The 25,801-nt window shown below is 48.6% G+C and overlaps 1 protein-coding gene across 1 annotated transcript; it reads right to left on the reverse strand.

Moving 5' to 3' along the window:
- Positions 1 to 23,433: 23,433 nt before the first annotated feature.
- LOC149335694 (uncharacterized) lies at positions 23,434 to 24,494 on the reverse strand. The gene has a single exon (XM_089553996.1). It carries the CDS (start codon positions 24,448 to 24,450, stop codon positions 23,434 to 23,436), a length of 1,017 nt encoding a protein of 338 aa, XP_089410122.1. The 5' UTR covers positions 24,451 to 24,494.
- Positions 24,495 to 25,801: the final 1,307 nt, after the last annotated feature.

Below are 25,801 nucleotides of genomic sequence, written 5' to 3' on the forward strand. Positions count from 1 at the left end.
GAGCTGGCCGAGTGGAACTCGCTGAGTTGAATTGCAAAGCCAGTCTTTGCCGCTGCGTTTGATGATGATGATTATGATGTCCTCGGGCTTAATGGCACATACCCACTTGGGGGATTGACCAGGGTGCATAGCGGATACAAACGCACTCACGTGCAAGGAGTAGAGTATCTTGATCATTTTGGGACTTCGAGCTCACTGGGCATTCCTTCTTCATCATCATCCCTATAGACGTGGATTCACATTTACTGCGTAATTTCCTTTCCTCAAACACAACTTTCATTTTCTTCATTACGGCCCCTCTTTCTCCTTCTTCTTTCGCTCCCTCTTCCTCCCTTCCTGTACGGTGCAGTTCGGGTGTCCACCGAGATGACAGAGAATTTCTGCTTCATTAATTAGCGAGCTACAGGCCATGACTACGCTTATAGGCTTCGCTGTGGTTAAGCGATGTAATGCTACTGATGATTTACTCGGGCAATCTCTGACGTCATCAAACGGATGGCGGGTGTTCACCAAGATATGTGAGACAGTGACTGCGCAATTTCCTTTACACAAATTCCTTTTCTTCATTACGGCCCCTCTTTGTTTCTTTCGCTCCCACTTCCTCCCTTCCTATATAAATGGATGACGAGTGTCCACTGCAGCCACGGACATACGGCCGAGGTGCGACTACGCTCGACGAGACGAAGTGGCTGACTTCAAAAAGAGGAACGCGAGCTGCTCGGCTGCTCAACTCTCCAGGACCAAAGAGCCCTGGTGACAAGAACCCGGGCCGCCGCGGAGGCCACAGGGGTCCCGGACTAGGGATCCCTCCTGGTGATTGTGAGGGCCGGGCCCTTCAGGTACGGTCCAAGCAATACCTCTCTTGCACATAGTATAAATAAATGTTTTACACGACCACCACCTCCACACCAAATTCAGCCGACACAACAACGTGGCGTACGTGGACGCATCGGAATATCGACAAACCCCGAGAAAAGCATTTGCACTGGTCGCGGTGAACGGGAACGGCGCCCCGTTGGCGGCCGCGTCGACAGAAACCATCTCCTCCGAGACGACGGAGGAAGCGTCAATACTAGGGGTGTGCGAATATTCGAAATTTTCGAATATATTTCGAATATTATATTTTTAGTATTCGAATTCGATTCGAAATACAAGTATTCGTGTTGTTTCGAATATTCGACCCGACGCGAATATCCGTATCTAGCCGAATATTCATTGTGAGCACCGGCGTTCATTTCGGTCCGCAAGCCCTATTGACAGATACATAACATGGCGGCGCCTACACGGAAGGAAAATTCTTTCTTCCTCCAAGGGCCATGCCGTAGCTGACTACGCTAGTGAGCTTTTTTGTGGCTATACCTGCGAAGCTGGTGTAGTCAGAGCTGTGCACAAAATACCTCGCAATACGTGCCAGGTCAGTGCCAAGTGAGAGGGCATTTTCTGAAGCTGGTATAGTCAGAGCTGTGCACGAAGTACTTCGCAATACATGCGAGGTCAGTGCCAAGTGAGAGGGCATTTTCTGTGGCTGGAGGAGTCGTTTCAGTTAGAAGGGAACTACTTCTGCCTGACCATGTGGTGCAGCTGGTTTTCCTTCACGACAACCTTTTACGTCATCCCAGCAACGCGCTTTTGTGCTGGTGGCAAGCTAGTTTAATCAATGCTGTGTACTAGCCATCTTCTCTGATATTTCCACTCTTCTAAGAATAAAGTTCGAGACTTTGATCCTTTTTGTGCAACCACACACACCTTTTGTGTTAATTTAGTCATCGGTAGTTGAACTGTGATGTTCTTGAGTGCTCAAATAAATGTTTTGCAGTGATTAAATGCGTCTGTCCCTGATTATTCGATATTCGATTCGATATTCGGAACTAAGTATTCGTATTCGATTCGTATTCGAAAAATTTGATATTCGCACACCCCTAGTCAATACTATAGCGAATACGCGTCCTGGTATTATATTCAGCGACTCCAAAATAGCCATTCGCAATTTTTTGAGGGGCCGCTTCACATCTACCTTTCTCCGCATCCTTCAAAACACCACCCTTCCGATTAGAGAAGTTGAACTGATCTGGGTCCCGGCCCACTCGTATCTAACCCGGGGAACGAGGTGGCTCACGCGCAAGCCCGAGGTTTCGTCCACCGGGCAGTGAGCGCGCCCTCCGACCCGAATTTCACGAGGGACGGGTTGATCTCATTTCATGACATCGCCCATCACTTTAGGCGGGAGAGGCGCGCATATCCCCTTCCCCAGAAATCGTTAACAAAAGCGCGGGAAGTTACCTGGCGCCGACTGCAAACACGCTCCCTTCTGAATCCGGCAGTGCTTGCCCTCATGTATACCCTGGCCAGTACGACCCAAACTGCCATAACTGTGGTGAAAGGGCCACCTACGACCACATTCGGTGGAACTGCGCAAATGATCCGCCTCCGGCGTATAGTTGGTATACAGCTCCCTTCTCCCGAGCGGTGGGAGGCCGTGCTGGTCAGCGCGGACCCCATGATTCAAGTGCGGGCAATCGAGCGGGCCAGTGATGTCACCGCCAGCCATGGGCTAGCGGCCATCTAGCACGTGTCTCCTGCAACCTGCTCTCGACGCAATAAATGTCTTACGATCCAATCCAACCTGCATTCTCGGCAGTGTTCCAAGATCACGCCGCCCGCGTGCGGCGCAACAGCCTTCGGTGCTTATCATTTCCTTCCTCCATGGTGCCTGCTATGTGCGGGCTGCTCGCATTCTTTTTGCGTGCGCCTCTGTGCCCATGTGGCACGTATTTTCCCGGGCTTTCCGTGTGCCCACAGCTCTTGCATTGTCGGAGGCAACGGGCGCCTTGCAGTATACGTCCGAAGCTTTTAGGGCTGCCGGCTATTACGCAGACGATGCCGTAAATCTGCGTTGAGTGCAACAGAATAGTTTACAGAGTAGCTGCACCTTAAATTTACAAGCGTCGTTCGGAACTGCAGCCGGAAGGCATTGCTAAATAATTATCAATAAACTGCCCTTCCTGTACTTCTAAATCATTCATACAACTGGCTAAAAAAACGATGTAAATGCTAGAGTTACTGGTTCCACGTTAGATACATTGTAATACTGATATGACATTTCAACGTTTTGTTTTCTTTAAGGGCCGCACGTGTTAGGAGAATCCGAAGAAAGCAAAAAACCTGCTCAGTTCAAAGATAATTTAGTTCAAGCGAAATACATACAGCTATAGAAATATCGAAATCCGCACCGAGTGATCAGAAGTTTCAGGCAAACAAAGGGGATTCACGACATTTGAAATTTGAAGAGGGCGCAGAAGATGGTTTCAGACGGCAGTCGGCCACTGCTGATGTAGCAGTTCTCATTGCTCGAGTATCCGAAATATTTCAAATATTTCGAAGTTTCCGAAATATTTTCAAATATACGTCAACTGAACAAAAATTGAGCACTGCCAACGCTATGCCAGCCAAAGTACCCGTTAATGCGCTTCAACCGACGGGTGACTCGGGTGATTCCGTCTATTATACGCGCTTTCATTTTATTCAATATATATATAGGCAACCAACACCACTGAATTTATGTTTTTGTTAAAGATCGGTTCATCAGTGCGATACAATGAGTCCATTAGCTCAATTTTATTTGTGCTTACAACATAAAAGTATCAATCATCCGTAGCAACTTACGATGATGGAGGAAAACCTGTCTGTTTATATGTCATACTTTAATTTATCATCGAGCCTGGGTCTTCCGGTTATGTCTATTCCACGCAATGCACTCTTTAGTGCGTATCATTAGCGTTTAAAAGAAAAAGTTATTTCCTGACTCATGAACCATTCCAACAGAATTCCCAATTCACGCCCTAATATTAGCGCCTTTATTACTGTTTCCTGTGGCACCCGGTTTGTTGCTGAATTTGATGCTTTCATAGCGCTACAATCTGAAAAAAAAAATTGGAGGCAATCGACTCCATTTGTGCCTATCAATACTACTTGACTGCATTAAAGCTGTGCGAAACAACCGAAAAGTTAAATGTTACATACACGTGCACTGAGTTCAAGCTAATTTCTGCTCTTGTAAGCGTGCAGCACAATTACAGCAGCAAGAGAAGTGCGTAAAAGACTCAAATTGCGTTGGTCGCCTCGCTCCCTGTTTATCAATATAAAATAAGCTCAAGTCGAACTGCTTCTATGTGAAACATTTGTAAGCGCCAAAACATGATCAGGAAATGCAGCTATCTCGAAAACTGATCACTGTGGGCTTCGCTATCATGTGTCGAAAGAAAGGTTTGTTGGAAAGGAAACGTTGAAATATCTTTTACGCTGCGTTGAGGAGTTTCCGAGCTGATGTACAAATTCTGATCTCATAGTAGATCAGGAAAACTGCGGCTCCGAGACCTGGCTCGTGTCATAGTGAAAGTGCTCTAAACGAAAAGTACGTCTTAGAATGTTCAGTCCACGTTCACAATGCAGTTAAGCGGCAGAATTACTTCCCTGGTTTCTTCATTTTTGTTTTTCAGCATTGTTAGTATTAGCGATGAAGAGACATATTTATCAGTGAATGGGGCTCGTTTTTGTTGAAATGGAGCAGAAATATGAGAGTGCAGTTTATTCGGAATTTGCGTTACCTTACAATAAATCTTCAGTTAACATAAAATTACTGCGTCAACAATGTCGCTCGTTCGTCCGGTTTTGCTTTATTAAGTTGCATGCATGTTAACCTGAGCCCTCTCTGTTATTTCTCTGACATCGCTGATATTCCAGTTAAGACTCGAGCGACTGTAACGAGCAACGCACTATCGAGGCCATTCTTGACGTGTTGAAGGTGCGATTTGGCTGGTGTCCCATGAGAGAGCGTAACGCTTAATTCATGAACGCTGTCAGGAACATGTGTCATAAGGGTTTCCTCGAAAAGCAGTACACCTGATTCGATACTACACGGGGGGAACTAAGCGGCCTGGCGTTTATCTCACGCTATTAGAAAATGAATGACAGAGCTAACGACTAGAGCTTAAGCTGGCTGTGAAGCAAAACGGTTCCTTTTAAAGCTTTTATTACTGCATCACAAAAAGGTTCATCATAAGCAGAATTTGTAGGCGAAATAATTTTAGTGCATCTGGTATGTTCGTTAGAGTGATGAGTAAAAATGTTGATTTCGTTCAGAGCTGCGATTGGTCAATGGAGTGACACACCACCCATCATGCCATCTGTCTTTGCTGACTTACTGCATTTTTAAAACGATATATAATCATGAGTATGAAAGCACATGCACCGGATATTAATGATTATTTTGATCGTAAGCAACCAAGATCATGTTTGCATGCGGGATGGTTGCCGTCGCCGATGCACCTTTTTCCATCAACGTTCTGCGCATCCGCCAAGCTTCCTCGTCCGCCATTATTGCCGACCATGTACGGCGGAAATTGGGAGAATATCGCTGTACGTATTCTTCCAAGAAAGTATTGCTGGTCCCTGGCAGAAACGAGGAGGCGCGATCAGTTTTGCCAACACGGATGAAAAGGATCAATGCAGTGGGGGAGCGTGTGTCCTCATGTGAAGCAGGGGACACATGTGCGAAAACTTCGCCGGCGCACCGCACCGATCGCCGCTTGCGAACTGCCGCCCCACTGCAACCGGGGACACAGGGAGCGGCAAGCATCGCTGCGCCACTCTACCCAAGCTCCGCCCTCATCCGGTGTCACACTCCGCTACCGCGCAGCAGTGCCTGAGCGCTGCTTGTCTTGGTGTGCAAATCTCGCAAGAAAAGACAAGGTAGCCTTATTATCAGAAAGACTGCCAGCTATACTCGAGCAGCGACAAAGCATTCTTTCTTATGTTGCGAGCTTTCGGCAGCGACACCGCCCGCTGGCGCTCCGGGCGACGAGCTGTGCACGTGCTGCTGCCTGGCAGCCCTGGTCGTCTCTATAGGCCTACATCCTCTATCGCATCGAAGCCGCAATGGACGGCTCTTCGGAAGTCACCTGCTCGAAAATAAAAGGCCTACTCTTCACACTGCTCTACTGTCAACAGCGTCATCTCATAATAAAATAATAATGTGGTCAATTTCCGCGACGCCTTCGGCAGCACCGCGAGCGGGCGCCACGCCAGCCAGACCTCAGCGTCGGGCCAGCGGCAGCTGCGAGGCGGTGTGGCAAGAAATTTGCTCGTAACACGGTTGTTACTTCTCCCAGCAACTCAGTATTGGTCAGCGATCCTCAAAAATGATGAAGTTTCACATTTCTTACACCAGTGTTTATTATTTACGTCAAGAACAATCTTTAGCTCATTTTTGTGATGCCGGCAGACGGGATCCAGCCTGGCCTACTGGCCGGCAGGTTCGGCGTACTTCACGTTCGCACAAGAGAGTACCAAACACCAATGCTACCAGAAAGTCTGCCTCCTATATTCGAGCAACGACAGCATGCCTGTGCAAGGGTGGAGCTTTCGGCAACGACGCCGCCTGCGGGAGCGCCGAGTGACAAACTGCTGCGCGCTGCTCCGTGACGGCCCTGGTCGTCACTAAGCCTAGCTCGTTTCGCATCGATGCCGCAGCTGAGTGCGCTTCGGGACTGGCCAGCGCTCAAATAAAGGTGCTACACTCGAAACCCTTTTATTGTGAAGCCGACCCAAAATAAAAGATACGTTCGATTTCCGCGACGCCTTCAGTAACGGAGCGAGCAGACGTCAGGCAAACCGCACCAGGCAGCAGCACCAAAGCGGCTATGGGATGAAATTTGCTTGTACTTGTATCGCAGTCATCACCTCTTCCAACAATTCCGTATTGGCCAGGGGCGTAGCCGGGGGGGGGGGGGGGGTTATTATGGGGCTTTAACCCCCCCCCCCCCCCCCCCGAACTTTTTTCGAACTGTCACCGGCCGCAGCATGGCCCAAGTATACATATCGCGACTTCTGCTATGTTCTTGCCTTGATCGTCTGTCTTTCCTTGTGTAAAGTTTAATATCTGTGATTGCGCAAGATGTTTATTTGCCTTGTTTGATCCATTATATAGAGTGTCTTTTGCTGAAATACGTATATTTAATGGAGACAGACGTGTATTTAAATATCTTGTTGCGAGGTTTTGTGTATACGTACAGTGACTTTGTTTCCAGTGACACTTTTTTGTCTTTTATGAAGTTGTATCTTCGCATTTTTAATACTCCATTTTATCTTCGTATTTCTAAAGTATATTTTGCAGAACTCCTCGTTTATACATATGCTCAATGTTGCGACTAAAATTTCGGTGCAATTACTCGCAGTACATGACCGGTGACAGTTGCTGCTGCGCAGTATACACTGGAACGAAGGACAGCGTCATTGAGATTTTTCCCTGGCCGTTGCATATGAACAAAATTGCAAAGGTTCTTGAACGACAAAGATTCATTAAAATATTTGTCTTCTACTTGCTCATTTCATGGCCTTTACGATTTTCATATACGCGACATGCACTGCTTCGCTGGTTTCGGACAGATGTAGTTCTAGACTTCGTGTGATAGTTATTAAATACGCAAAAACACGGAAGCATTGATATCAATTGTCTGCCACGATTATTAAGACATATGAATACATCATTTTATTTCAAAAAATACGCATTTAACTTGTCTAGACAGTGCGTTGAGTTATCTAATACACAATGGCATCGTCAATGGCAATGCAGCTATTATTCTTGCGTTTGATCCCTCCACAAATTCCATGAGGAGGCCGCGCTGCAACATGAGCGCCCTCCGAACAAAATTTCTGGCTACGCCACTGGTATTGGCCAACGATCGTCTGAAATGATGCATTTTTGACATTCAGCTAACCCAGGGCTTGCTATGAACGTGAACAAACAATGCAAGCTAGCTACGTTGTGTCATAGGATTAATAACGAAAAACCAAGAGAGCTAACCTGTGGCGTAAAGCACGCCAACATGCTCGTCAGGTGTACGGAAGGGGTGATCTACCAGGTTCCGCTTACATGCGACAAAGTTGATATTGGACAAACCGGAAAGTACTTGAACGAACGTTTAAGGGAACACGAGCGCTCACTTGAAAAAGGCCCTGGCTCTAATCTAGCGCTTCATTGCAAAGAATGCAAATGCATGCCTCGTTTACGCGAAACTGTTGTTCTAGATAGCAGTAGGGACAGCGCAGCCCAGGAGTTGAAGCAAGCCTTCTTTATAAAAAGAAAGGGCTTGGAATGTGTCAGTGACGCCTCAAAATCATTGTACGGGAGTGAACTTGCCTTTTTGGAACTACATTGCTAATTTTTTATTGCTGGCTACGCGTGTTTCAATCATTGAGTATTACTGTGTCATCGTTTTATTGTTAAGGTCTGTGTACTTTTTTAGCCCCACATTGTCACATTCAGTCAGCTTTTATTCCTTCCACACTTTCATTTCGTCAGTTTTTATCGGTTTTATCCCTGTTACCTGCTATTGATGTTTTATGCGTTTTCATGGCTCTTTACACCTTGTTACATTAACTGTTTATAATTTTTGTTTCATTTTGTTATCATCCATTTTGAGATTCAGTTGACTTTTAGCTTGATCACCTTGTTATGTTTTTATCGCTTTTATGGCTCTTTATACCATGTGACGTTGACTGCATCTGATTATCTTTGCCGCTGCCTTCCTATATATTGTACGAGTTCCGCTCAATAAAATTCAGTTGTCAGTTCAGCGCTCTTTCCTCTCCCTTCTTCGTTTCGCCTTTCTTTCGCGCTGTTTTCACTCATGTCAAACAACGCTATTGCGTTTTTCAGACGCCGGCGGCCGGCATCAAGGCTGGCAGGCCGGCCCGGCTCCGAGGAGCGCACTCTACGTCATCATGGCGCTGCCGATCTCCGCGCTCGCATCGGCTGCCGCTTCCCGTCGTTGACGTCTAGCAGGCTGGACGCAGGCGACGAGATGCGATCGGACGTTGCGACACCGTTCGCAACGGCGCGCCGCAGTGAATCGCACTCACTTTTCGCACCGCCTACCTGCTTGGACTATGCGAAGCCAGCGTAACTCTAAACTATTGCCCTCAAAACAATCCCACCACCCAGCTTTCGGGAGAGGGCCGTCTTCGAAGAGAGAGGAGGCGGTGAGGCTGCATACTTCGCTGTACATCGTCTTCGCGCCGAGGGGAACAAGGCTGGTTTTAAGGCGGGGACGCATGTGCGAAAAGCGGCAATTTCCTCACTGGCGTCCCAGAACCCTCCTCGCAGCGCCGCCTCTCCTCCTCCGCTCTTTTCTCCCTTCTCCTCTTTTTTTCTTTCACGGCTGTTGCGCTCTTCGGTCTATTCCTCCGGCGAGTCTGCCTCCGCGCACCGCCGCCGCGAATCTGCGCGTCTTCTGAACCGCGGCCTGGTCAGCGCGCCGTGCTGACGCATGGACACGTAGGTGGTGGTGGAAACGTTTATTGCCAATGATGTAAATCGTAGGGGGCGCCTGGTTTGCCGCAAAAGTTTGCATGATTACGAGAATTGGTCTGGGTATCGGGCATGCAGCAGTATTGGGTATTGAGCAGTCCGGGTTTGTAGTTGTCGCCAATGTGCAGCCTGCGCTATGGTGAGGGACGGAGCGGGGGCTGCGTATTCCCTTCTTTTGTCTCGGTAATACGAGAGAATATCACGGAAGGAGACCAGGTAGTGCGCGGGCCGCGGGCGAACGGACCGTCGTGTGAATCGCCCTTTAACGCCATTTTAAGTACGTGCGCAGTCGCCTTCTTTGCGCGAGGAACGTGCCGGCCACACAAATGGCTCGAAGGGCAACGCGAAAATCGCGAGCCGGCCGCCCTAGAAGCTCGCCAGGAGCAGAACAGCTGTGAAAGACAATACGAGCAGAATCGCTTTATTAAGGCGGAAGCCTTTAATGCCTCATACTGTCGTGAGCAGGGAATGCACTACCTGGTCTCCTTCCGTGATATTCTCTCGTATTACCGAGACAAAAGAAGGGAATACGCAGCCACCGCTCCGTCCCTCACCATAGCGCAGGCTGCACATTGGCGACAACTACAAACCCGGACTGCTCAATACCCAATACTGCTGCATGCCCGATACCCAGACCAATTCTCGTAATCATGCAAACTTTTGCGGCAAACCAGGCGCCCCCTACGATTTACATCATTGGCAATAAACGTTTCCACCACCACCTACGTGTTCATGCGTCAGCACATTGAGAGGCGCGCTGACCAGGTCCAGAAGACGCGCAGATTCGCGGCAGCGGTGCGCGGAGGCAGACTCGCCGGAGGAATAGACCGAAGAGCGCAACAGCCGTGAAAGAAAAAAAGAGGAGAAGGAAGAAAAGAGCGGAGGAGGAGAGGCGGCGCTGCGAGGAGGGTTCTGGGACGCCAGTGAGGAAATTGCCCGAAAAGCGAGTGCGGTTCACTGTGGCGCGCCGTTGCGAACGGCGTCGCAACAACCAATCGCAGCTCGTCGCCCGCGGCCAACCTGAACGCAACGACTGGAAGCGGCAGCCAATGCGAGCGCTGAGAGCGGCAGCGTCATGATGACGTAGGGTGCGCTCCTCGGAGCCGGGCCGGCCTGCCAGCCTTGATGCGCGTGATCGAGGCGGCCGCGGCGGGAAGATAGAACTTCCTCCTCTCTTTTTCGAGGGACTTTACCGAAGGCGCCCTGAATTCCAGACGCGGGTTACGCCGGCTCCGCTTTGGTCCTGATCCCACCCAACGAGGGGTCATGCGATCCGTCCAGCGACGACGTCAGGACAGGACCGGATCTCGGCCGGTGCACCCGAGTCCTGTGGAGGACAACTAAGGGCTTTCCCCTCCTTCGCACTTCGGGCCTCATATATAACGGTGACCGAGGCAATGGCGGACCACAGAAGTAAAGCGACTAGGCAGATTGACGGCGAGCCCGTTCACCGATTGCTGAGAAGTCATCATGGTTGTCGTCTTCGTGGCTCACCAGTTATTCGGCGTCGTCTTGGACATGCGAAGACGCGGCTTAGGACTGCCGTTCTCCATCGGCACCTTGGCGGCTTCGGCGCTCCTAGGGGTACACGGAGCCCACCACCACCGCCATACCGACAAGACGCTAACGGAGCTGCAGAAGATATTCGATAATCTGCGAAACTGCCCGTACCGGACCGGTGCTGTTTCCAAGGGCGTCCCGTCAGAGGAGATCCACGCGACTCTGTGTCCGTCCCGAACCAGCTTCGACTACGTCCACCTCCGAGTTCCCGAGAACCTGACCATGATCGAGTGCAGCTGCCAGCAACAGCGATGTCTCCCGATCGGTGACTACCGCTGCACGACCATACGCCGCCGGTTCCCCGTGGAGTACAGGAACGGAACGCGAGCTGTCATCGAGCTGCCCGTCGCCTGTGCGTGTGCTACTTTTCACTCCAGTTCCGCCCACACTGGTCTGGGAAGAAGCCCACTGTAAACACAGATCAGCTCAAATAGGTCTATAAATGGCTACAATATGCTTTTATAAATTCCTAATAGAAAAATGCGCTACCGGCTGTAAGTAGTACAAATGAGGAAATCCTCCCTTTTTACAGCCGTCGCGAAATCGAAGAGTATACAATAAAGCATTGATATGATTTTACTACTTTTCCAAGGAGGAGTATGTCGGCTTCAATACTCCTTCTAGCGCTTTATGCACTCCTTAGTGTCTGCCCGCCGCCTACTGGCAGCTGCAGGTGACGACGCCGGCTCCCTCGTCGCTGCCTGCTCGCTTCTCGCCTCTGCTTTTGCTGCTTCAAGCACGTTTGTCGTGTTACAAGACACCGGATCGCCGCCGCCTTGCGCAGCAATGTGCTGCACGGACTGTGCCTGTGATGCCTTCAGTGTGTTCGCAGAACGCTTGATGCCGCATCGCCTGCTACGGCAGTGCCGAGAGGCTTACCTAGCTCAGCCGAACCAACATGGCGGTGTGTGACGCGTCGACCTCCCCGCAGCCGCCAGCTTGCCGCCCGCTCCTTTGCGCGCGCTTGTCGTGACATAAGTGGACATCATCGACCTTAGCAGCAGCATGCTGCAATGAACGTCTCACTCAAGCCAGCAATACGTGGAGAAGCTGCGGCTGATCATTCATTGTCTACGCAGCATACAAGTGTTGGCTGCTGCCGTTTCACCGCGCCGACATGGCGGTGGACGCACTAGTTTTCTTGACATCGACGGCCCCTCGTTCTTTCGCTGTATTGCAAGAGTACAAAATACCGGATTATCATCGTCGTGGTAAGCAGTATTGAACTTTCCTTTGATGTCACAGACGGGCATGCACTTAACGCCGCTCCCTTTTCAGTGTGCGAGGACTTGCTGTGAACCCCGGGTGCGTCGAGACGAAAGGCTTCATGGTCGTCCGGAGGAGCCAACTCACAGAGCGTTCATTGAGTATCTGAGAATTTGTTGTTGCATGCGGCTGAAAAAAGAGCGTGCTACTACAGTCGTGGCTGTTTACGTTAATATGTACAGCCTTTGTCAAAAGTAACCAGGCTGCATGGTTTGCTTCTCATTCGTATAACAGAGCCCTCAAGATCAAAAAGTTCTTTAGAGGTGCGAACAGGGGTCCTTCTTACCATACAGAGATTTAGAGCTTGAGGGCTGGCATAATAGCTTTAGTATACGACTGAGAAGAAAAAAACGTGCAGCCTGGTTACTTTTGACAAAGACTGTACATGCAACTGGAAGTGCGGTCAGTTTTCCTAGGGACCAAATTTTCGCCTTGCATTCACGCCCCATGAATATGGAAAAGCTGTAGAGGCAATGAGCAGGCGAAAATGCACCATTCCTTTCCGGGATGTTAGCGAAGGTGGACTCTCGTTGCCTGCACCGTCCGACCACGCTTCAGACTTTTGGGTGCCTGCGCTATCTCGCAGCAAAGCAGTCCTGCACGGTGTGTGCACTCCAACCCAAAGGCACAACGTGGGACGTGAAGGCATTGGGGAGATCTGAGGTGAATGCACATTTCCGCTGAACGTGGACGCTTCCGCCCCATTCAGGCATTTTCTGTCACCTTTTTTTTTTGACACCTTTGCTGTTCCTCCGTGCGAAGGAAGGCGTTAATTGCTACTGCCTCGCCGAGTATCCCCGGCCCCGCTCAGGGCAGGCCAACCTTGCTGTCCGTGAATTTATTGCGAAGCAATACTACTTTCGCTACCACCTCAGCCCGTGCCGTGCCGCGGCCGCATAGCCACGCTTGACCTTTCGCGTGACGTCATACCATCTGTGTAAAAACGGGGCCCCATCTCACGCCGTCGCCTTGCGCGTCGCATAGCCACGGCCTGACTCCCGCTCCTCTCACCAGGGGGCCGCGCGCTATGTGACGTAATACCATCTGTGTAAAAACGGGGCCCCATCTCACCAGGGGGGTAAAGCGCGGCGAGGAGGTTGTGATACACTTGAGCAGCGCCATCTTGTTACTCCCATAGTTGCCTGTACTTATTTGTGGTTCGTGGTATTGAAAATTAAGCAATCATTTTGAATGTATCGAAACAGAACACATTAAAAATAAACCTCTAGAATTGAAAACGTCAAAGAAGGTCCCTAAGCGTTACACTTAATTCTTTTATTGTTCTAAACATTGAAATATGCAGACGTGTGCCAGAGAACTTAGGAAAGTTTCGTTTTCGTTTCGTGTGCTGTAGCAGCTGTAGGTTACCGAGGGATTCTAGTTCATTGCTACTTATAGCGTAGACTGCAGGACCGAATTAAGATACGGCAGTTTAATACGCCCAATACGCTCTGCATTACACACCTCTCCGCGCCATGTCTACTTCTGAATCACTCACTCCCGCCGCTCGGTCCGCGGTCTTTCGCACGAGCGCTGGATTCTCTGCTGGTTTTGTTTTTCCATGTCTGATTCGGTGCCGGGAAAGCACTGCAGACGCCAGTCGTCTCCGGTGCGCACATTGGTCGAACGTATTTCTCGTGCGCACGTTGGTTGATCGCGTACAAGAAACTGGACGCTAGACCCGTCGGCAGCGTTCGCGGCGAATTGCCGGCGCTTGCCGGCGAATTGCCGCAGGCACGCACCACGCTGTGACTCCGCGCGACGCTGTTTACCGCTTTGCCTCGCTCTTGCACAGAGTTTCAGAAGAATGCCGCCATCGTGCATCATATGCAAAAAAAGGTGTCAAAAGCGATCGGGCTTTCGCTTCATGTGTGAGCAATGTTCTCTGGAAAATTCATAACGGCACTGTCACCCGTTTTTTTCGTTAAGATTTTTTTGTACGCATGCAGCACGCTTGACAAGCATTAATTCGTGGAGCCTTACGTTTAGTGGTATATATTACAGGCCTGGTAGTGAAGCAATGGATGAATTCCTCAGAACAATAAAAACTTTCTGCAAAAGTGGCTAAGCACTATTACGACACCACTGCCTAGTTACATATAGGGTAGTTTAGAAGAACTTCTTGTTGGGCAAGTTGGTGCATTGCTTGAAGGCAGAGGATATAGGATATACATATAGGGCAGAGGATCTGATCAAGACATTTTGAGCTGTCATGCTTTTACAGCAGCCACACCAGGCACTTTTTGAAACCAGATGCAGTGCCAACGATATTCCAAAGGGTACATAGTGAGCAGGTAGGTGCAAATTGTGGCTGCTCTCTGTTTGTCTAGTAGAAACAGCATTCAGTGCGAAATTTTAATGCTAGTGAGGAGTGAGTTTTGAAAATTATGCTGAACCTAGCTACAGCCTTTACAGCCAAATCGTAAGTAAAAAGAGGTAAACTTAACTTTTCAACACAACACTAAATAATTAAGTTAATATTGAAAATTTACTAACTGGTATGTCAGTACGAAAGTAAAGGCAGGAATGCAGCATAAAAGGAATCAGGTTCATGATAAATAAAATGCATCATGTATCAGCAGTTCAGAGTGGTGCGCTAGATGGGAGGGTTTACGCAGGAGAGACTGTGTGTCAGGCATGTCTACATTATTACACAGAATTCTGACAGAGGTCGTGGTGTCTCAGCAAGTCTGTCTGCGTAGGGTGATAAGTTATAATACAGTGAGTGCCTCAGTTCGTGCAATACTTTTACTTCAGGTTGCAAGCACACTTCACAGTGCTATTTCAGGATTGCAGTGTTCGCCACTTATGTCACAGCAAAAACGCAAGCAGGTAAGGTTAGGTGAGCAGAATGGCCAATGCTTCAGGCAACAAAATTTTTATCTCAGGGTATATCTATGTAGGAGCACGCAAGCTCAGAAGCATACAGTTCACAGACAATGTCCTCAACCCCCTCACGAGCTCAGTCGCCCTTGAGGAAGTTCCCACGCTTGCAGGTAAAACACAATGAATCCGAATGATGGTACCTCCGGTAATGTAAATGTTTTTACTTCAGGCCATTAGTGTGACAAAGTATCTTAGCCAACCGGTCACGTCACCTATATGCAAATCTGGCTAAGAAGTACTTGAAGCTGGGCTTGTTGGTGCATATTCGTGAAAGACATGAGAGCTCAAAACCAATCCATGCGATCAAGAACATGGATAAGGGCAAAGGCTATATGAACGTTCTTCTTTGAATAAATCCTGTTGAAAGTGTAGCGCTCGTCCTGTTCCCTTACTCGTCCGTGTTGCCGTTTTGCGCTCTCATGTCTTTCACGTATATGCAAATCCCCCTGCAAGCACTTGCACACACCCACAACAAAGTCCCCACGCAAGCGAAAGTAGGCGAGATGCTTCAGATAAATAGCTAGAACCTCAGGTAAAAACTGAATTTGCTTCAGGACAAGTCTACACCACAAACCCCCCGCTCAATAGCAGCATCATCAAGGAAATCTACACGCAAGTGCTTGCAGGTAACATAAAAAAGGTAGTGAAGCACTGTCTCCTCTGACAAGCCAAATTTGCACTTGGGATATGAAGCACGTTGCAGAAGAGGACTTTTGATTAACTTCAATCCCTGGGGTTATTGTACATGCCACAAATTTATTACAAAATACAGAGTACCAGCTGTTCCAGCTAGCCGTACTGTATATTCTCTTAAATGCTCCTCCATCACACAATCAAAACTTGGCATTCAATAACTGTTGGTACAGTAAGAGTAGTGGGGTAGCTTCACCAGTGGATTGAAGGAATGAACCTGGCCAATGTGCTTGTTTATGAAGTAGAATCCCAGTGTCGAATTCAGGCCTGCATTCCTTTAGATTACAAATATCTCATGTTGTGTCTTATGTCAGATAAATGGCAATGATACGCCAAACGCAAGGTAAATGTGTATCTTGACTGTAGTAGAGGAAATAAGATTCTTTGTTGCAGTTTCTAGAACACACCTTATACTTGTGATGCAAAAACACTGCAAAGGTCACTGAAGTCTTCAGCAAGTACTCAATCATTTATTACTGCTAAAACAATATAAATACAAAGCAGTTGCACATTTAAGCTTTTATTACACAGGCACTCATGTGCATTCTGAATGTCTGATTTTTTGGTTTTGTGGGGTTTAACATCCAAGAGTGGCACAGGCTACGAGGGACACTTTCTGAAGGGATCTGCACAAGACGCACAGTTGTGGTATAAATAACAGGCATGATGAAGAGTGACATGGAACATTTATTCCTACATTGTTCATGCGAAATCACTGTATTAAGATACTAAGCTGAAGACGCTTTGTTTTTAAGCACCAACAATATCGCATAAAGGCAGCCCTATTAAGTGTTGAACAGTTAAGAGCACAGGTCTTGGCACTCTATTTTTTTTTTCATGTGCATTCTTCGAGCATGCGAACAGATGTGCAAGGTATTGAATGCTACATTGTGCATGACTGAGGCATCATTTGCATGCTATATTTATTTGTCTCATGTGTACAACAGTAATATCAGTGAATTTATAGAAAAAATAAAAAAAACGCATTCACAAACATAACTGCTCAAGTTAAATAATGTGTCAACTATGAAGCCAACTGTAACTTTGCAGTGCAAGTACTCACATGCTTGTAATTGTAAAGATACACTGGTTGTCAATTTTTTTATACGGAACATGGCATGAATTTTTAATATTTCGAAAACTGTACGCGAGAAAACTGTATTCCAACATTTCTATTTACCGTGCACAATGCTCTGCTGGTGCTCCCTGAACGCCACTTATCCCACACGTCTCTGGCATAAAGTTCTTTCATGTATGCACGCTTCGCTGGTGCTTCGGTGCACACAGATGAAACCATTCATAGCGGAGTCCGTTACAGATTTCGCGTTGTATTCAAACAGAATTCGCATCTTGACAGGCAGTGGTAGAAAATGAAAACAGTACAGAAGGCAGGCGCTGCACTATACGCGTGTGTCGTCTCCCTTCTGCCTCGCATCCATTATGGAACACCAACGAAGTCTGACCGCGGGAGAAAACAGGAGGTGACGATGGTTCACACTTTACCAAAGGGACTCCAGGTAACGCCAAAATGCATGGGGCATGCATGTTTTATAACGCCCCGTACATCAAAACAAACCTTGCTGAACCTCACCCCCAATCCTCGCTGATCTCGGCTCACAAAAACACAAACCACACATAATTAGCGGCACAGGACTCACCACCACCGTAACTGTCTTTGTACGCTCACAGTCGCGAACATTTCGCACGTGAACTAAAAAGAAATCAACACAGTACGTAAGCAAGCCTTAGCACCGTTCCTCGCACAACTCTTTAGCGCGCACTACGACGCGCGCGGCCATGATGGGCGAAGTTGCCAGGTTAGTACGCTGTAATTGACGTTAAACCGTCAAACTTGGTCTAGGTCGTCTGTATCATGCAGGGAACCCTGAGCGAAGTAACAAGATGGCTGCCATCCACGGTTAGAAAAAAAAGAGAGAGGGTTTACATGGGAGTGCTGCCGCCGCTTTCTCGCTAGAGTTGGTATATTAGCTCTATGCATCTCACACCGTCGCCTTGCGCGGCGCATAGCCACGGCCGTGGCCTGACTCCCGCTCCTCTCACCAGAGGCGCTGCGCGCTATGTGACGTCATACCATCTGCTTAAAAACGGGGCCCCATCTCACGCCGTTGCCTTGCGCGGCGCATAGCCACGGCCGCGGCCTGACTGCGCTCTTCTCGTCAAGCCCATGAGATGCCGCCTCCAGCCTATACGCTTCGGCAGCTTCGAAAAACGTAGCGCGAAACACAAGACACAGGTAAGGTGAAGACAGGACACGAGCGCTCGTGTCCTGTCTTCACCTTACCTGTGTCTTGTGTTTCGCGCTACGTTTTTCGAAGATGCAATTGCTCCGACTAGCCCAGTTTAGCTTACTTGTACGCTTCGGCAGGTTGCGAAGAGAAAGCATCAGCGAGCTACGGAGACAGAAGAAGAACGGCTTTCCAAGGGACGAGCTCAAGATGCAGCCAGGCGAAAAACCCATGCCAAACATAGCAGAAACATAGCACAGCCAAGAGTATCACTATAGCCATACTACCATAAGCATAACCAGAGCATCACCACAAGCGGTGCAATAGCAGAACCACGTATTGCTTCGCAATTACCAGGCTTAACCAAGCTAAGCCACAGCCAATTTTTTGTCACGTTATTACGAACAGTGCTCGGAACAAAACATCGCCTGCCCTAATCGGTAGCTTCCTTTCCTGTGTTTAAAGAGGGCCTTGTTATGCAAACTATGCAAGCGATTTATTCTTTTCAGTCATAGCACAGGACATGGCGACGCCTTAGCGCTCAAGGAGATTGCCTAAATTGTTAATTTTTCCGGGTTGGTGGCGTCTTAACGTAGCAGCGATTTTCGGCAGCGTACATGAGGTGGCAACCATACTGAGCGCTGCCTTTCTGGATCGTTAGACATCTTGTTGCAAAATGTGGTATCTTGTAAGCTCTTCACATTTTAAAAATGTGAAAAGTTTCCTCTTCGCGTGCTGTTTCAGAACACATTCCATTATGTGAAACTCGCGGAGGAAAGCGTACCGGTTCAGATAGCTGATCCCGAGAAGGTAGCGAAAGAAAAAGAATAAAGCATACGCCAGTATACAAGATCCCTGCTCGAGCTGGATATAGTACATTGGCGAAACCAAGCACTTCCCCGAAAAATTGAAGCAGCACAAAGCGGATGTCAAACAAATGAAAAAGGAACGAAGCGCGGGTTGACAAGACTGACTTCAAGGGAACTTGTGCTGGACACCGAGCCGCACCCGCGCAGGACACTCTTACTTGAGTCATGGCGTATTCAGCAGACGCGCAGGGCAATGTTAACCTCTCCCTAGAAAGCCTACCCTCCTCTTACATCAACTGTCTACGACCAGTGACACGGCGGATGACTAACCGAAGGCTTAAAGAAGGCAATCTGCAACTCGCCCGCAGTCACACCTGGTGAAGGCACCAAGAAAGATCCGAAATGTCGTGTTTTCTCGCTTTTTTGTTTGTTTGGCGTTCTTTCGAATTTAAATTCCTTTCCCAGCTAGATAGACGAATATTTTCTTTTGAATCCTGGCCACGAATGTGAAGGCAAAGCATAACAGAAGACAGATTGCGGCGGGAGGGTGGATCTGGTAGCTTTCCATTGTTAGTCACCCTTGCCCTGCCTTTGACCTGCACACAGAATGACGACGCCCTGTGCGTGGCTGTGGGTTCTCCCTTCAAGTAAATTGCATGTAAGCTTCACTCCGTGTATGCAAAGCGCTGTCTTTTGTTTGCATTTTATGATTTCAATCATTGGTTCCATTTTATTTTTTAAGGCGAAAGCCTTTAATGTCTCATCGTTGTAAGCAGCAGTTGTCAACAGAAATGTCACGCTTTTCAGTTGGTCGAAACGGTCGTGACGTCACAGTGCGCCAATTTCAAACGGGGCCAATTGTACTTTGGCTAGTAACCATGCAACCAATTGAAGGGATCATATAGTGATGCTCCAAGTAAGTGGGACTGAGCTCAGTTAATTGCTTACTTAACCGATTAGTCTAATTAACCTTTCTAGTCAGACCAGATAAATAAATAAAACCGAGTAAGAAATTGGCCGAGCTTGGGAATCGAACCCCGGTCTCCGGAGTGCGAGTCGAGCACGCTACCACTCCGCCATGCCAGCTTTTTTTTTCTTTATTGCCTTCAAAGGCGTGGGAATACAGTGCATTACCACATATGTGACTATTTACATGGCTACAGCACTCCTCCCTTCCAGCGACCATTCCAACTTCTTCAGTTGGGATAGATTCTGGAAAAGGGATACAATTTCTTCGTCAAAACCTCGGTCTTTTAACACATCGTAAATTTTCAGGACACTCTCAACAAAATATTGATACACAGATCTGGCTCCAGGATCTCAATGGCGATATGCCATGGCACTACGCCACACAGCATGCAAGCCAAGTAGAAAAATGGTGTCATATGGAGCTCCATCGTCTTCGACAGGCAGAAACCTAATGCCGTGCGGAGTGAGCGGCAAATCTTTCTTTATGGTTCGCTGCAACACGTCCCAAAAGAAGATTGCATTATTACAGTCGACAAAAACATGGTCAATTGTTTCCTCCTTCCTACACAGAAGGCAATGGGTGCTCCACGGGACGTACATGTCTCTTTCATGTAACCAGCTTTTAACAGGTATGGTACCTGTGTGCAGCTGAAAGAAGAAAGTTTTTGCTGAAGGCGTTACCCACATTCTTCTTACCCTCTTTAACACATTTTTTCCCGGTGAAGCCCCAAAGGCCGACCGATACAAGGGAGCGGGAAAAAGGACGTGTAATAAGTCTTTCTTAAGTTGCCTTTTCTTCACAGTTGTCAAATATTCTCTGGAAAAACGGGTGACAAGGAATCGATAAGATGCGACAACCTCACGGAGGTAACGGGACACACTGTAGCGACCACCTCCGGCGGAGGAGATTACAAAGTCTGGGAGTGCATTTGGCAACATAAACTGAACAAAAGACTGGAGGAAAGGGTTTCTTCTTTCGCGGAGAAACATGAAGCGCATGACCAATTGGCTTAAAAACAAGTGAGAGAGGGAGAGACCCCCCTCGGCGACTCGCCGAAAAAGATTCGTTCGGGAGGTTCTCTCCCAACTGGACTGCCATATAAATGTCGCAAAGATGCGATGGAACTTCTGTATATTCACCCGTGTACAGTACAACACCTGCAAGATGTACATTACCTTTGCTGCTAGAAAAACATTGCATACCGTGGCACGCGCGAACACTGAAAGGTCGCGCCCATGCCATTTAGATGTCATCTCTCTCATTTCACCGGCCTTCTTGCTCCAGACTGAATCGCTTTCACGATATCAATCAAGAGGCACCCCAAGATATGTGCTCGGTGTAGTGGACCAGTGAACATTTTCAAATACATCTGGAGTCATGTCCCATGCGCCATGCCACAAACCAATGCACTTATCTATGTTTAACATGCTCCCACTCTGGGCACAAAAATCTTGTGTTGTTTTCAGTACAGCCGTAATGCTTTCCCTGTCCGATGCAAAAAAGGCAACGTCATTCGCGTAAGCAAGCACACGAACTTCACACGAGTGGAAGCCAAAACCGCGTATTTCTTCATTCTGCAAAATTTTCTGGCAGAGTGGTTCAAGGAACAGTGAGAACAACAGCGGCGACAATGGACAACCTTGGCGTACAGATGAGCGTACATCTATACGGCGCGACAGTTCACCATTTATGACAAGATTTGTGGTGCAGTTTCTGTAAGCCATTTTTACAGCATCGCGTATAACTTTACCAACACCAACATAGTCCAACAAATCAAAGAGGATGTCATGTGGCACCCTGTCAAATGCCTTAGCGAGATCGATCTGCAGCGTGGCTACCTGCAGGGATTCGCTATCACAAAGTTCTAAAACACTCCTGGCCACATGGATGTTCGTGTGTATCGTCCTGTTTTTAATACCAAATGTTTGATGGGGGCCGATTAAATCCTGGATTACAGCCTGGAGTCGTCTCGCCAACACCTTCATCAGCACCTTGTAGTCTACGTTTGTTAGTGTGATTGGTCTGTATCCAGTGACCGTGCGAAGTTTGACTTCCTCTTTGCTTTTCGGAATCAAAACTGTGTGAGCGCGCGTAAAAGAGGGCGGCAATAATCCACACTCGAATGACTCCACGAATACCCCATGCAAGGCCACAGCGACACCAGGTTTAAACTCTTTGTAAAAAGCGGCACTCAGTCCATCTGGACCTGGCGATTTTCCAAGGTTTAGTTCGTCGATGGCTCTTTCGACTTCACCAACGGTGATATCTCTTTCGAGTGCCGTTGTAGTATCAAGGTCCAGCCTAGGCATTACTGTGAAAAAACCTTCTTCAATCCCCGGTTTATCGGGTAATCTGTGGCCGAACAGTTCCGTGTAGTAATCCTCAAAGGCGTTCTTAATACCAGCTTGGTCGTACGTTGTTTTCCCCTTGTAATCTATCTCTAATATCTCTTTAGCTCTAGCATATGCTTTTTCGTCTGATAAGGCACGCTTAGTTGGAGCCTCACCCGCCAGTAGCTTTTCTCACCGTGCACGTATTATTGCTCCTCTATACTTATTTTCGTCTAGTTTCTCAAGCTTTCTTTTTATTGCTAGTATTTCCTGTCCGAAACCGCCGGGGAGTTGGGCTTCTATTTGAAGCAGCGCTTCTAGCTCCTGTCTGCGGCTTTTCTCTTCCTTCTGCGCATTACGCTTCAACTCGCCCCCTCTTTCTATTGCTTTCATTTTAACCTTTTGTTTAAAGGTTTCCCATCGTTCAGTTATGGTCCTTCCGTCTGATGTTAAAAGTGCGTGTAATTCTTCCTTCGTTCCCAAAACAAACGCGTCATCATTCAACAAATCCGCGTTGAGTTTCCACAAGCCCCATTCAACCTTCTTCCTTTTCTTTCTACCTAGTGATACCATAACCAAACTGTGGTCACTAAAGGAAACTGGCTCCACCACATAGTCCTCACAGTTAGGAGCAAGTGGTGACGATATGTAAACACGATCCAATCTAGCATGGCTAGATCCTTGATAATGAGTGAAATGTTGACGCTTGCCACCTCTTGCCAAATAGGCCCCATCCAGCAAGTCTACCTCATTTATAAGGTCTGACAGATATACCGCACTTGCATCTCTGCAGGTGTTGGCTGGCGTTCTGTCCTCCATTTCGCATACACAGTTGAAGTCGCCCATAACAAGGAGATGCCTACTCCATTTAAACAAGTCAGCAACGTTTTCAAAAAAACCCAGTCTCTCTTTAGCTTTTGTCGGCGCATAGATGCACAAAGCACGAACATCTAAATCTTCGTGTTTAAAGTCACACATGACATAACGTCCCTCCAAACAACTAGTGACACTTTCTATCACAAACCCAGCCGATTTCCTCAAAAACAAACAGCAACCGGCCGATGTCCCAACAGAATGGCTGACGCACACATCATAAAGACCACGGAACGGGCTCACCATGCAGTCAGTGCGGCCCTCGCTCTCCACTTTTGTCTCCTGTACCGCGACTACATCCAGCTCCCTTTCCACCATTAGCCTTTTTTAGTTGGTACTGCTTCCTCTTACTTCCGAGGCCACGCACGTTCAGTGTGGCTAGCCGGAGAGGCGCGAGCACAGTGAAAGCGAGGGCTCACCCAAAGCAAGGCGATTACTCGCCTGCACAACTCCTGCTCGGTTCCAGGGAAGGGTCGCCGTCGACGCGCGACAGCGATGACGCACGGGAAGGGCGCACATATTTCCCTTTCTTCCCTCTTGCAACCTTCCATTCCTTCTCGAGCTGGTTGAGCCGCTGCTCCCCCACTGCACCCTCCGCCTTCTCCAGGCGCCTCTTTGTCGACGCTGGCTTGGCGTCCATGGCGTCTGTGGTGTCGGTGTCGTTTTTCCCGGAATCCTGTGCTTTGGCTCCTTGAATTCCGCTGCTCGAAGCTTCGTTTCGTGGGGCAGTTGCGGCGCTCCCCGGCTGTTGACCTTGGCTCGCGGCTGGCTCCTTCACCGCAGCCGTGCTTGCCTGAATTTTCCCTTCCTCGTTAGGCAAGACTTCGGCTGGCGCTTTATCCTCGCCGCTCGCTGTTTGCACTGTACTGCCTTTTGCCCTGTCTTCCGAGGAAGCTGCCTTCTCAGCCTCCTCTTCGTCCATCAGATGGCTGGTCTCCTCAGCCACCCTGGTTGCCCCGGCTACGACGGCGTACGTACGAACGCAATCCATGCGATCATGTCCAAACGCGCGACATTTGCTGCATCTTGGCGTCTGGCACTCCCGGCGAATGTGGCCCTTGAGTTTGCACCGCAGACAAGTCGGCGCCCTACCGGGCACGACGACGAGTGCAGGGCCGTCGGCTAGTTTGAAAAGGTCCGGGAGGGAATCCGGGGTGACGCCTTCCTTGAGAACAATGCGAACAACACGGGTCGTCGATTCCGCAAGCTCGAAACCACTCGCATGCCATTCTTCCAAGCGGATGTCGATCACCTCCCCAAACTCACTCAGGATCTTTCGAAGGGTCTCATCCGGCACGTAGAAAGGAACCCAGTGGATCTTCGCGGTTATCTCTCTACGTACCGGATCGATGACGGCACAGTACCGCCCCTTCACCTCCAAACCACCGGCTTGCACCAGCGCGTCCTTGGCCTCTTGAGTGCGCAGCTTGAGCAGCCACACGTGTCCCATCTGGTACGGGCCAATTCCTGCCACGGCCTTCAAAACACCAGTTTCTTCGAGCGGCGTCCGAAAATCCTCGATCTTACAAGGCCTGCCATCCACGTCGCAATGTGGAAACACACAGTGGATCACCAATGGATCACCACCAACTCGCCCAATCCTCAGTTCTTCTGCAAAGAAACCGAGATAGCGGAGGAAGCCGCGATAGCGATCGCTTGCGCTGGCACCAAAGCTAGATACATTGTTAGCGACAGTAAAACTGCAATCCAAAATTTCAGTAGAGGGAGGGTAAACCCTCTCACCACCAAAATTTTAACACAAGGAGCGATTGATAGGACGATCAACATCATCTGGACCCCGGAGCACGAATCTGTCAGCGGTAACGAGGCGGCTCACAGTGCAGCTCGAGATCTCTACCTCCGAGCTGTACAGTAAGGGTCGGCTCAGGCCGAACATGATAAAGAAGGGCGATTAATCTCGTATCAAGAGGTTACAGAACACTACGGGCAATGCCGGAGGTGTTTTCCCCCACCAAACACGGCGTTAAATAGGAGTCAGGCGACTACGTGGAGACGCCTGAAGACTGGAGTATACCCAAACCCAGTACTAAATAAACATATCCGATCGGACCGCGAGGACGATAAATGTAAAAAGTGTGGGGAGAGAGGAACCCTCGACCATATAATTTGGGAGTGCACTTACTCCCCAGGCAGGGCGCAAAACATTAGCAGTAGGGAAGCCTAGGAAACCTTGTTGCGGAGCTCGGACCCTCGGCTCCAGCTCACCGCCGTCCAACTGGCAGAAGAGGCCGCCGGCGAAACCAACCCGGCCAGCATCGACTGCGACCATCCTGTGCGGCTGGGCCGCTCCTAAGTCCCCTCCCCCGTAAAGGGGGGTGAGACAGAGCGGCCCAGGCGGTGTGGTTCTTATCTGTTGGACAATAAAAGTTTTCAACAACAACAACAAATAAATTAAACTATGATATATAAACAGGCAGGTTTTCCTTCATCATCGAGTTGCTTCGGATGAATGATACTTTTCTCTTGTAAGCACAAATAAAATTGAGCTAAATGACTCATTGTATCACACTGATGACCCTATCTTTAACAAAAACATAAATTAAGTGGTGGTAGTTGCCTATATTGAATAAAATGAAAGCGCGTATAATAGACGGAATCGCCCCAGTCGCCCGTCGGTTGAAGCGTCTTAACGGGTGCTTGGGCTGGCATAGCGCTGGCAGTAATCAATTTTTGCTCAGTTGACGTATATCTGAAAATTTTTCGTGAACTTCGCGCACACTCGAGCGATGAGAACTGCTACATCAGCAGTGGCCGACTGCCGTTTGAAACCCTCTTCTGCG

The sequence above is a fragment of the Amblyomma mixtum genome, chromosome 7, assembly GCF_055824585.1.
Source record: "Amblyomma mixtum isolate Tamu chromosome 7, ASM5582458v1, whole genome shotgun sequence".
NCBI classification, from domain to species: domain Eukaryota; kingdom Metazoa; phylum Arthropoda; class Arachnida; order Ixodida; family Ixodidae; genus Amblyomma; species Amblyomma mixtum.

Coding starts and splice junctions, on each gene's coding strand:
- LOC149335694 (XM_089553996.1), bottom strand. CDS start 24,450: ATGGGACACGTGTGGCTGCTCAAGCTGCGCACTCAAGAGGCCAAGGAC.